Here is a 12071-nt window from a genome sequence, read left to right as displayed (position 1 = left end):
AGGCCAAAGAGAGGCCAATTTCTTTCAACTAACAACTGTTTTACTTGTTGTTTTTTTTTCTTTTTCTTTTTGTTAAGGTTTTTGCAAGGCAAATGGGGTTAAATGGTTTGCCCAAGGCCACACAGCTAGGGAATTATTAAGTATGGAGGTCAAATTTGAACTCAGGCTTCTGACTTCAGGATTGGTGCTCTATCCACTGCACCACCTAGCCACCCCTAGTTGTTGGTATTTATCTTCAAGTGGGATTGGCCAAAATAAACCTTAAGATTCTCTCCCCACCTCCCAGCTCCTCAACAGATGAATTCTATTAGAAGAGTTTATTTCTGTCATTGTAATAAAACATTTTCTTCAAGTATACAAAACCCCAACTGTTACCACTGAGTTAATACATATAGAATTGGGCTTCCACACTCTACCCCACCAAACACAAACAGCACTAATCTCCATGATGGTAGGCTCACAGAGCTTTCCAGAGCCTTAGATCCAACAGCTGATCCCACCTGCTTTCCGGTTAACTGCCAAAAATGTGGACTGCTCCCCTCCTCACCTTCTGTGACCTTTTAAAAGAAGAGTTCAATGGAATTTCTCTGTAAATAGGGTAGCCTTTTTTAGTACAGCTTTAGAACCCTAAGCCAGTGTTTTCTCTGCTCTACTGCACATCTGAGTTAGAGACAGAAGGAAGAGACACACACACATAGAGAAAGAGATAGAAACAGAGTGTCTTTTTGAAAGACAAATTTTTAGGATAAAGTTTTACCAAGAAGCTTTTAAATAATTATTCTATGACTGAAGCTTAATTATTTTGTTCTTTTCAATGTGTCAGTAATGTCATAGTTGCTAAAGTTTGGGAAATTCTGCTAAAATATGTGGTAAAAGAACCATGTGTTCTAGGTCTGGGAGCATGTGAATTTTGAGGAAGAGAAATAAATATATCATAATAAGTGTTGAAAAACAAAAATAATGAAGGGAAAAGCATTTAGATGGTTGAAACAGAAAAAGACAAGCTCTTCCATTGTAGCAGAATACACTCACAGTTAGCATTGCAAACATCAGCTGGCACACATTGAAAGCATGTCTCCAATTGTGGTACAGGACCATTCGATAGTTCTTTCTCACTGTCAAAAGCCACCTACATAGTGTCTGAAATAAGAAAGCAGAGATTTGTATCAGATCAATGACTCATGGCCCTATTGGACCCAGATTGGCTCAAATGAAAAGTGGAGGAGGGATAGGGGGAAGTCCACTAAGGAAAGGAATGGCTTACCTCATAGTCAATTTTAAATTTCTGTACCATCCCAAGCTCCATGAACATCCGCAGAGCAGCAGTGATCATGGCATCAACATCGAGGGAGAAGTCATCAAAATGTATGTCATCAATGGCAAGCTCTGAGACTAGAGGGATGTTGGCTGCCTAGGAAAGAAGGAGACATAAGTCAATGCAAGTTCCACAGACATCCCAAGCTCAGAATCTTGCTCTCATTCAGGGCTTATCAGAAGTGACACATAAATCAAGTCTGACCTGCACTTACACCCTGATACAGCTAAACCCTGAGCAGTAAATGTCTTTTGTTTTTGAACTGCAAATGCCCCAAGCAAAGGAAGGAGTGGGGGGGAGGACAGAGAGAGAGAGAGAGAGAGAGAGAGAGAGAGAGAGAGAGAGAGAGAGAGATGAAGAGATGGAGAGACAGAAACAAATACATATATATATATATATATATACACACATATGTATGTATTTAGAGGGGGAAGCTAATATGAAGTTAAAATATACTCACTAAAGCTTGTGTGTAGAATTTAGAATACTGAACTGTCTGGTTTACAGCAACTGCAGTAATACAATATATTCTCATGTAGATTACAGTACTCTAAATGCAAGAAACATCTGGACAGCCAGCAGCTGTGAATTTTAATTGCTACTTTTCAGTAAATCTAGGTGAAAATACACCATTTTGTGCTGTTCCTTATATCCTTTAGATGCACAAATACTTGTTATATATTTACTGTGCATTCAATGGGATGAAAAAGGTCTTACCATACATCTCTAGTACCAAGGGTATTTTCTTAAATGGAAGTGTTTGGAGAATCAATGCATGTTCTTTATTTTTCTTTCTTTCATTTTAGGAACAAATAATAACTACAATTCTGCTTTATCTTGTGCAAACATAACACCATAGCCAATATAAATGTATGTGGTCATATATATATACACTTATATAATCTCACTTGATTTAATTATCATAACCCTAGGAGGTAAGCTCTATTATCATCTGTATTTTACTGATGAGGAAACTGAAAATGAAAAATGTTAAACAACTTGCCCTAGGTCATACAACTATGAGTATCTGAGCCAGGATTAGGTTTTCCTACCTGACTCCAGATCATCTAGGTGCTCTTAGATAATGCTTTCAAAACATCTATATTAAACAAGTGTAAACCAATTTTGCCATAGAACCTGCTTGTTATAGGGAAAAGAACTTTTAGGAAAACCCATTATATTGGGTTTCCTTGGGTATATTATTCTGTCTTGCATCCTGATGTACTACTGATAAAGATACTCCGTTCAAACTAGGGAAGAATAGAGTTTCTTATATAAATGCAATCTTTTTTGGGGGGGTGGTCTGCCCCTGAGTTTATTGCTGTTTATATCTTATTCATAGAAAAAATTAAACATGAAATAATTTATACTTTGGGAGTAATCTGTTTGAGCAAGTCAAGACATTTCTGGTCACTCAGGATCTTGGGATGCATTTTCAGAAGCATATCTTCCAGAAAAGGTAGGCAAATAGTCATGATGGCTTTGTCCTAATCATATCACACCAAGAATGTTGTGTCCACTTCTGGCTACCACATTATAGAAAGAAATTTGATGACTTAGTAAAATTGGAATGTGTCCTGAATAGAACAACCAAGATCATGAAGGAACTAGAAAGCATGCCTGAAGAGGATGCTTTAGAGAAAGTGTGGATTAAAGGGGAAACAATAGTAACAAAGATTTAGGAGGAACATAATAGTTGCCTTCAAACACTTGTAGGGTTGTCCCACTGAAAATGACTGATTTTGAAAAAAAAAACTTGGCTGCAGACGATAAAACTAAGAGTCATTGGTAAAAGAGAGTAAGAATTATAGATGTAGAAAGATATCTTTTTTATATGTGTTGGAAAACATGACCTTTGAGGTGCCTCTACAACTTGAAGATGAAATTCTATGATTCTCTGAAGTCCAGGAAGGCAAATTCCAGTTTAATATAATTAAAAACTCAATAATAAGAGCAGTACAAATGTATAATGTTTACCACAGAAAGTATAATAATAATAATAATAGTAATAGTAGTAATAATAATAATAGTAATAATAAACATCAGTCCTTTATATACATTATATCATTTCAGTTACTGAGCTCCTAGTCACTGGAGGTCTTTGAATAGAAGTTGAATAACCACCAGATAGGGATGTTTTAGCAGATGATTCTTGCCTAGTTATAGGCTAAATTATCTGAGCTTCAATTATTTTTTATCCCCCTTATTTCACAGAGAAGTAGGAGAACCAGCTGAGAGTAGAGTCATGGAAATGGAGGGGAGAGAAAGTACCAATCAAGGAATGGTCACAAATGTTCCATGCTACAAATAAAGTAAAAAAGAATGAATACCTAGAAAAAGGCATTGGTAAGTAGTCATGAATGGCCTTGGAGATAAACAATTGGCATGAATGTCAAAGGAGGAAAGGTGATCCTAGCAGTTTCCAAGGGTTGGAAATAGTGGTGGAGAGGATGTTGTTGTTGTTTGTCCTTCATTCTTAAAGAGGATCTTGATGACAGGAGAGTGACTTGCAAGTGAATTTGATTTAAGTGAGGGAGGGGCTGAACAAAATCATCAGCTTCACTTTTTCCTCCAGAGCCATCAGGGTCCAGGGGACAAATATGGATCAGGATGACTGAAGATGGTCCCAGATGCAGTGGGAGACCTTGACTTTTTTAAGCTAAAGTCTTTCCAGGACCCAGTTATTTCAGTGTTGAAAGTTTCTTCTTCTTGGCTGAGTAAATTTCATATGATCTCCACTGTTTCGTCTAATTTCTACCCTTTAGAAGATGTCCCTTAAGAACATCTTCTTGACTCTTTTCTTTCTCTCTCTCTCTCTACAGTGATACATTATACTTCAGTTATCACTTTCTCTTCCTTTAAGTCTTTAAAAGTTTTTTATTTATTTTATTTTAACTTATGGGAAAAACCCCATTTCTATAACAGAGCATAATATAAAGGTGACTGTACATGCAACTACAAATCTATTATGTAATTTGCTATTCCTTTTAAATATATAATTAAAGTTATGTAAATTTTTTTCTTTTTGTCATTTTCTTTTACTCTCCCCATGGTTACCATTAGATACAAATATGTATGTATATTTATATATACATATATATGTAAAATCATTCTATATATTCTTATATTTATCAGTTTTTTCTTTGGTTGCAGATAGCATCTTTCTTCATATGTCCTTTGTAGTTAATTCAAGTATTCATACTAATTCCTTGCTCAGGTTTTATCTCTTGCATATTATTCCTTTATCACCTCATCCCTACAGTCTGGAAGTAACTGCTCTCTCTTCAAATTTCTCATGACATGTTAACCCATCAGTGGTACTAATTATATTAAAACCTGTATTATAGCTATTTTTAGGTTGTATTTCCCACATTAGATTGTAAAATTCTTAAAAACAAGTACTAGGTCTATTTTCAGCATTGCAGTCCATACACATAGCATAAATGCCTTGTATATAATACTTAAATATTTGTGAAATAACAATAAAATGCATATTTATTGTTTGTTAAAATGTGAATTTTAGCTACTATTCATAGAAGTGAAGAATGATGTGAAATTTAAAAAGTTCTGGTTATGCTGGTTTTTTTCTCAAAACTTTCCTACAAAATGTCAATCCATCAAAAGTATTAGGTCATAGAAGTATCCTGAGTCCAGCATGGTAGAATGAGGAACAGTATAGAGCAATGGAAAGAAGATGAAATTTGAAATTAAAAGACATACGATCAAGTCTCCAGCTTAATATTTCAAGCTGTGTGATTATCAGACCTGTTGCTTAACTTATGCTTCTGCAATGAAATTAAAAGGATATCAGCAGACCAGTAAAGTGACACTGGTGGGAGCCCTGGAAGTGGATACAAGAAGATCTGGGTTCAAATTTGGTCTCAGATACTAGCTGTGTAACAATGGGTAAATCACTTAAGCTCCATTTGCCTAAGTATAAAGTCTAGACAATTAAGAAAACATTACATCAAGTCCTGATTTATTGTGTTTGCAATTTCTGAAAATTTAAAAATAGGCTCTCGAGCCTCCAGCACGGTCCTGGAAATAATGCCTATACAATGTTTTGAAAGCATCTTAGGGATATTATAAATGTTAATTGGTTTTAATTTGACAAAATTTTTAAAAGTTGGAAGTTCTTAATGAAACTCAATGAATTAAATTGAATACACATTCATTAAGTACTTATTTCATGTAAGGAAGGTACTGGGCTAAGCAATAAGGATACAAATACAAAAATGAAAACAAGTCTCTGCCCTCAAAAAGTTTACATTGAGAAGAACAACAATAAATATGTGCATTATAATTTGAGAAGGGAGAGGAGAGCTATCAGCTCAAGAAATAAGGAATGGCTGCCCTTAGAAGGGGGGGCACACAAGCAACTCTAGCTATTTAATTTAATTTAATTAAATAATGTGATTATTCAAAGGCATGGATGATGGATCAGATATGAACTACTGAATAAGAAAAATAGTTTTACTGGAATATGTTTAAAAAGGAGATAGTGTGAGAGAAAGAAAGACTGGAGTCTATTTGTAAAGGGATTTAAATTCCAGGCCATGGTGTTTGGATTTTAATCTCAAGATGACGGGGAACCACTAAAAGCTCTTGAATAATGGAGTGATGGTTGGGCGAAAATTATTTTGGCATCTGTGTGGAATATAGTTTGGAGTAGGGAATAATAGGAAGCTGTTGCAATAGTCTAAGTAAGAAGTAAATAAAAAGATTTAAATTGGAGATGTTGACTAAGCTACATCTTCACCCTGGCTCTTTCCATCCAGTATATATCCATAGTTTGGATGCAATGATGATGAAAATGCCTTGCTGCTCAAATTGGACTTGCCCTGTGGAATATTCATAGGGCATTCAGTGCTGCCATTATAGATTCTCCACATTTCAAAAGCACTAAATTCTCTTAATTATCTTAAAAATTAAAGAATATAGGCATTTTTTCATTATGAAATGTTAATGGAAAGGAAATAAGAACATTAGGTTGAAATATGTGAGATGACCTCTGGTTCACCAAGACCCATCCTTATTGATCTTTCCTTTTTTTTTAATAGGTTGATTGATCCAGGGTTAAATCACTCTAGTATATATATCACCCTAGGTACCACTGCAAATCCCTGTTGGTTCTTGTAGGTGTCAAGAAAGCCTTGGTTGGTTCAGTAATGACAAACTATTTGGGGTTTTTTTTTTTTGAGGTTAAGGTAGAGTTTTTTCTTTATACATCTTACAGCTTTTGCAAGGGTGTGAGGACAATTTCCTTTAAGAATGTGAGTTAAGGATTGTGCATGTCCTAGAGAAGCAGGATGATAAAGATGGTTAGAATGCTCTTCTGGGGACTTGGAAACAAAGGCGCTAGAGAACAGACTTACTGTTGCCAAGTACACTATTATAATAGAGATAAGTGCTTTCCATCTCTCCTGACAAACAGAGAAAAGGAGAACATTTTCCAAATCTATAATTACTTGAGCTATAGGATATTAACAAAACAAATCAAAGTCAATTTCTTCTAGTGTCAGTCTTATACTCTTAAATATTTATAAGAAGCTACATCTTTAAATCAAAGAGGAGTGCCACAATCCAAAATAACTACTGAATTAATAGCCAGGAAATAACATTTGGATAAAAGAACCATTTACTTTACTGCAGCAATAAAGGAAAACACAGAATTATGAGTCCTGCAGCTAATTTGAATAATGTTCAAGAAGTGGGACTCTAGATAGAGGCAGTACTTAGCTGGGAGCACCTCATGTCCTCTGACTTCTCCTGTTCTTTGTTTGGGTAGTAACTGTTAAGTGCTTATCAAAGAGACTCATAAAACTGCCTCCTTTTAAATGGAAAAGGTGGCTTTATAAGAGGCCATAAAGAATGTTAAAATACAATCCATGATTATTTGATATGTGAATATTACCATTTGTATGGCTGAGGAAATGGGATGAAACAACAGCTTGTATAGCAAAAAACCAAAGAAATTAAAAAGTGAAAATTGATTGTACCCTGAGCCCATTCACCTGGCTTATTGTTGATAAGGTAGAAGCTGGTATGACTGCTGGGAATTGTTTGAAAAGGTGGTTTACAATAGTTGCCTCTTCTTTTTCTGACTTTTTTCTTAATCCCCTATAAACTGCCTTCCAACCTCACATTACCATGAAAACTGCTCCAAATATCAGTGTTCTCATGACTGACAGATGCATTGACCTTTCCTCAATCTTCACTCTTCTTGATTTCTCTGCAGTCTTTAGCACCATTGATCATCGTTCTCTAGGCTTTCAGGACACTGCTCTCTCAGGGTTCTCCTCCTACTGTTTGACATCTTCTAACCTTAGATGTTCCCAAGGCTTTGTCCTGGGCCCTCTTCTCTTCTTTCTTTATACTACTTTACTAGGTGATTTTTTTTCAGTTTCCATGGAACTTATGTTTATGTGCCATTTATATACTAACAGTTCTCAAATCTACCTGGCCTGCCCCAACTTCCTGCTGATCTCCAACTGCTTTTTCAGACATATTGAATTGAATGTCCACTTGACATCTTAAACTCAATATGTTCAAACAGAAATCATTATCTTTTCCTAAACCCTCTCTGCTCCCACTCCCCCCACCAGTTTACTCTCAAGAGTTTTCAAGTATGGGAAAAATCTTAGTGACCTCCTTGTCTCCTCATTGTCTTCCTCTCCATATTTAATCTGTTGTCAAGGCCTGTTGATTTAGAAACCAGAAAAGTCTCATCTGTGATCTGGGAATGTAGTCATTTAAAATGGTCGATGTGTGAAAAGGAGGGTGAAGTAGTCATTTCCCCATCATTTGCTATGAATACAGCTATGTCATCATGGACTACCAATATAAAGGGGAGACTTCCTAGATTTATTCTGCTTTCAACTGTCATACAACTTGGTAGTTCCACTCATTCCATTATATTATATTGTCTACTGCAAGGGGTGATTCATATTTTTTATGTATGTTTTACAGGTTAATTCCAAGCTGTCTTAGTAGTATTACAGAATGGCATGATCCCAACTAGTGGCTCATATTAGCTTGTAGGATGTCATAATTGTTATGCTAGTCATGTTATTTTTGAAGATATCCTTTGAGATAATGATCTGATTGTAAGTTAGTTCAAATCTACAGGAATCCTGGAAACTTGAACTATTCCAGAGCCATTTCTGAGTTGAACTAAACAGTTTGAAAATGGATTAGAAGGGATTGAAATAAGGCTCCCCAAATTATGAATCTATAAAATAGACTCACAGATAGATTTGTTGATTTGTGCTTTTCCCTACTATTAATCTCATCTCCAGGCATCGGAGTCTTTGACCCTGGTTTTGTACTTGTTGTTTCAGTCATTCTAATCATGTCTGACTCTTTGTGACCCATTTGGGATTTTCTTGGCAAAAAGATACTAGAGTGATTTGCCATCTTCTCTATGATTTTACAGATGAAAAAACTTAGACAAACAGGGTTAAGTAATTTGCCCAGGGTCAAACAAGTAAGTGCTAAGGTTAGATTTCAATAAGGAAGATGAGTCTTCCTTAATGCAGGCCTATGCAGTATTAACTGCCCTTATGGGCTATACATTGCACCTTGCTCACTACTGGCAATCTGCTTATATTCATCTGGTAATCTGTAAACCAGTCGAGAAGTACTGAGTGGCAAAAGATGTTGACCTCAAGGTGCTTACAATCTAGTAGGGAGACAACAAACAAACAAATATGTTTTTAAAATAAAGCTAAATACACAGATTTAGTTTTCAAGGAAAGGCATAGCCCTTTCCCCTGGCCCTCCTCAAGAACTTTACCTTTCTTAGGTGTTCACAAAGGTGTTCACCTTTCTAGAAAAAGACACAACTGAAAATAAAGGGGGAAAGTTAAGAGTCTTTTTTTTAGTCAATTCTAACCTATTATGCATTAGATCTAGCTCCTTCTTAGTCTTGGTTCCAGGTCAACTCACTGCAACCCACTAGGTGTTATCTAGGATCTTTAGAGTCAAAGAGTCTGAGTTTAATCTCAGTACTGATACTTTACTATCTGGATGACCCTAGGCAGGTTATTGAACCTTTCTCAGCCTCAGCTTCCTTATGTATAAAGTGAGGAGATTGAACTAGATAACCTTGGAAGTCCCTTCAAGACCTATGATCCTAAGAGCTCAATGGACTTAAAGACTTTGAAAATAATGGCTAATTCCTAATCAGTTCTACTTGAAAAAGTTACATAAACCAAATCTAGGAAGTTGAAACTGTTACCAATTCAAGTTGCATTAATAAACATGTTTTTCTTTCAGTTTGGCTACTTTGTTTGATTTCCAGTTTTATTTACTTTCTGGTCGGTGAGATTCTTTGCATTCTCAAAGAACCTGGGCTGAGAAATTCTCCTAAAATAAGCAGAATTTGAAGGAAAAGAGTAATAACTACTATTAGAATCTCCTTCCCTACAGCTAGGGATAAACTGAGACAGAATGACCTATTTTGATTGGGAAGGCAGCCTTTGGCTAGAGTAAATGGAAAGAACATGACAAATTTGCTAAGAAATCCTGGTTAGACTGGAATCTTGGGAAAAGACTGACATTCTAAGTAGTGTGAGCCAGGTATAGCTCTTCATGCTGGCTACTGACACTAAGCAAAGAGAAGACAGGGAATTATGGATTCCTTCCTTGCCTATCCATTGTGAACAGGAGGGTCGGTTTATTCCCCTCTACAAAAATTTCTCAGGGACTCATTTACCTCTCCATTTTGCATATTGTGTACAAGCCAATGGAACCAGTTGGTAAAACCATATGGTTTTTTTAGCCTTGTTAGCATCAACTTTTTTAAGTCTCAGATCAGAAACCTATGGCCTAAAAAAGATAGCCTTTAACTAATAGTTTCCTTTATCCATGAGCCCCATGACTCTTTTTCATTCCTCATTCATGGATCTTGTTACTATTTAATCTAGCTAACTAGATTAAATTTTTTTTTGCCTTTCTGTTATCCCTTAATATTCATTTCAAAGCTTTAGAGCTCTCCTCCTGACCAGCATGCATCTTCTTTTTCTTAGAAATCATGAGGATTCCACTTCTTGAAATCTGCTTCACTAGACTATGTGTACATACCTTCAAATAGAGGGTATAATGTAAAGAAATACAATGAGTCTAATTAACAAACACATAAACCCCAATTCCCTCTCTGACTAATAATGGCCTATTTTCCTATTAATTCTGCAATGTGATTCTTGGGTAATTGAAGTATATTTGATATTTCCTTATAAAAGCACAATCTCTATTATTATTTAATTAATTCTGATTCCCCACCCTAGATTACAAATAATTTGAAGCATCCTCTTTTTCATCCTCTTTTTATTCCACTCTCTCTAAATCTCAAAACCTCTGGTCTCCTAGACTGTTACTACTTATTGCTCATACAATTTATTGCAGTAGAAAATAATAAAATGAAGGCATAAATAGTTATTTACAGTGTATTAGGGTGAAAAAAGTTCACAGCCAGAGTCACCTCTTTAAAAGTAGAAGAATGGCACTGATTCTTCAACTTGAGAAAAATGGTTCTCTATGGATAGTAATTAGAGTTGTTCAGGAATTCTCGTTATAATTTCTCCTCACATTCAGAATTTTTAAATTCTCAAAATTTATTTTTTCATATATCTTTCTCCTTGACAGTTAACTTACTTAGGTCTACAGGAAATAATTTCTCTCGGTTCTTTCTCTCTGTCTCTCATTCTCTCACTATAGATCATTGTCTCACTCTAAATGACAGCTAACGCTGTCATACTCCCAAGATCCTATTCCCTCCTGAAGTTAAAATAATGGCATCATCCTAGTCTCTAAGGAGCAACTAAGTGGTGCCATAGTGCAAGGAGTATGGCTTGGGCTCAGAGTCAAAAGACTCATCTTTCTGAGTTCAAATCTAGACACTTACTAGCAGTGTGACTCTGGGCAAGTCACTTAACCCTGTTTGCCTCAGTTTCCTCATCTGTAAAATGAATAGGAGAAGGAAATGACAAACCATTCCAGTGTCTTTACTAAGAAAATTCCAAATAGGGTCACAAAGATTGAGACACAACTGCACAACACACTTTCAGAAAGGGGTTCAGTGAAGTTGTTGTAACCTTGATTTTCAGGGTACATCTACTTATTCCAATTCCCTAATAACCTTTGAAACACACTTAGATTATCAATTGCAGCTGGTTTTAGTTTAAAAGTGACTTTTCCACCAACACCTTTGTATACACACCCTAGGCCACAACCTAACAGTTGTAAATGATGTTGTATTATCCTCTAGTCTTATTTTTTTAATAAACAAATATTGTTTTAAAAAGATAAATTAGTTGAGAAATTAGGAATTATATATATATATATATATGTATATATATATAGGCATCATGACACCATGGAGTTACAAAGTTTAGCATTTGGGTTCCAATGCCATTCTGTCACTTATTATCCATATGATCTTGGGCAAGTCATCTCATCTCTCTTGGCCCCAATTTTCTCATTTGTAAAATGACCAGTTAAAACTAGATCATATCTAAAGTTCCTTCCAGCTCTAAGACTCTAATCCTATGATCTTACTATGTTATAAATGTATTGCAATCTCTTTTGAAAGAGAGAATTCTGACACCAGGAATTTCTTCTGCTGAGGAAATTATAGAACCTTTGGTATTTGTGTGTTCATAGCACAATAATTTTGTAATATCACAAATATTAATATTTTCCAAATTAATAATTTAAATAATGCTAATATTAAATTACTTAATTAAAATATTAATAT

At 35.4% G+C, this 12071-nt stretch overlaps 1 protein-coding gene and 1 long non-coding RNA gene across 6 annotated transcripts in view; one reads left to right on the top strand and one right to left on the bottom strand.

Moving 5' to 3' along the window:
* The window catches only part of PDE11A (phosphodiesterase 11A), a 468580-nt gene that overhangs the window by 123116 nt on the left and 333393 nt on the right, over window positions 1-12071 (bottom strand). For both annotated transcript variants that reach the window (XR_012474244.1, XM_074215628.1), the window contains exons 11-12: window positions 1265-1411; window positions 1033-1140 (exon numbers count right to left, since the gene is read on the bottom strand). Coding sequence is in view for 1 of the 2 variants with exons in the window: in XM_074215628.1 (XP_074071729.1) it covers window positions 1033-1140; window positions 1265-1411 (255 nt within the window). In the remaining variant the exon portion in view is untranslated. The remainder of the gene's footprint in view (window positions 1-1032; window positions 1141-1264; window positions 1412-12071) is intronic.
* The window catches only part of LOC141507707 (uncharacterized), a 145465-nt gene that overhangs the window by 3146 nt on the left and 130248 nt on the right, over window positions 1-12071 (top strand). For all 4 annotated transcript variants that reach the window (XR_012474246.1, XR_012474245.1, XR_012474247.1 and 1 more), the window contains exon 2: window positions 3530-3661. This is a non-coding gene — a long non-coding RNA (uncharacterized LOC141507707). The remainder of the gene's footprint in view (window positions 1-3529; window positions 3662-12071) is intronic.

Source organism: Macrotis lagotis, chromosome 1 (assembly GCF_037893015.1).
Source record: "Macrotis lagotis isolate mMagLag1 chromosome 1, bilby.v1.9.chrom.fasta, whole genome shotgun sequence".
Lineage (NCBI taxonomy): Eukaryota > Metazoa > Chordata > Mammalia > Peramelemorphia > Peramelidae > Macrotis > Macrotis lagotis.
Note: the sequence above shows the minus strand (reverse complement) of the source record. Positions and strands in the feature narration are given on the sequence as shown.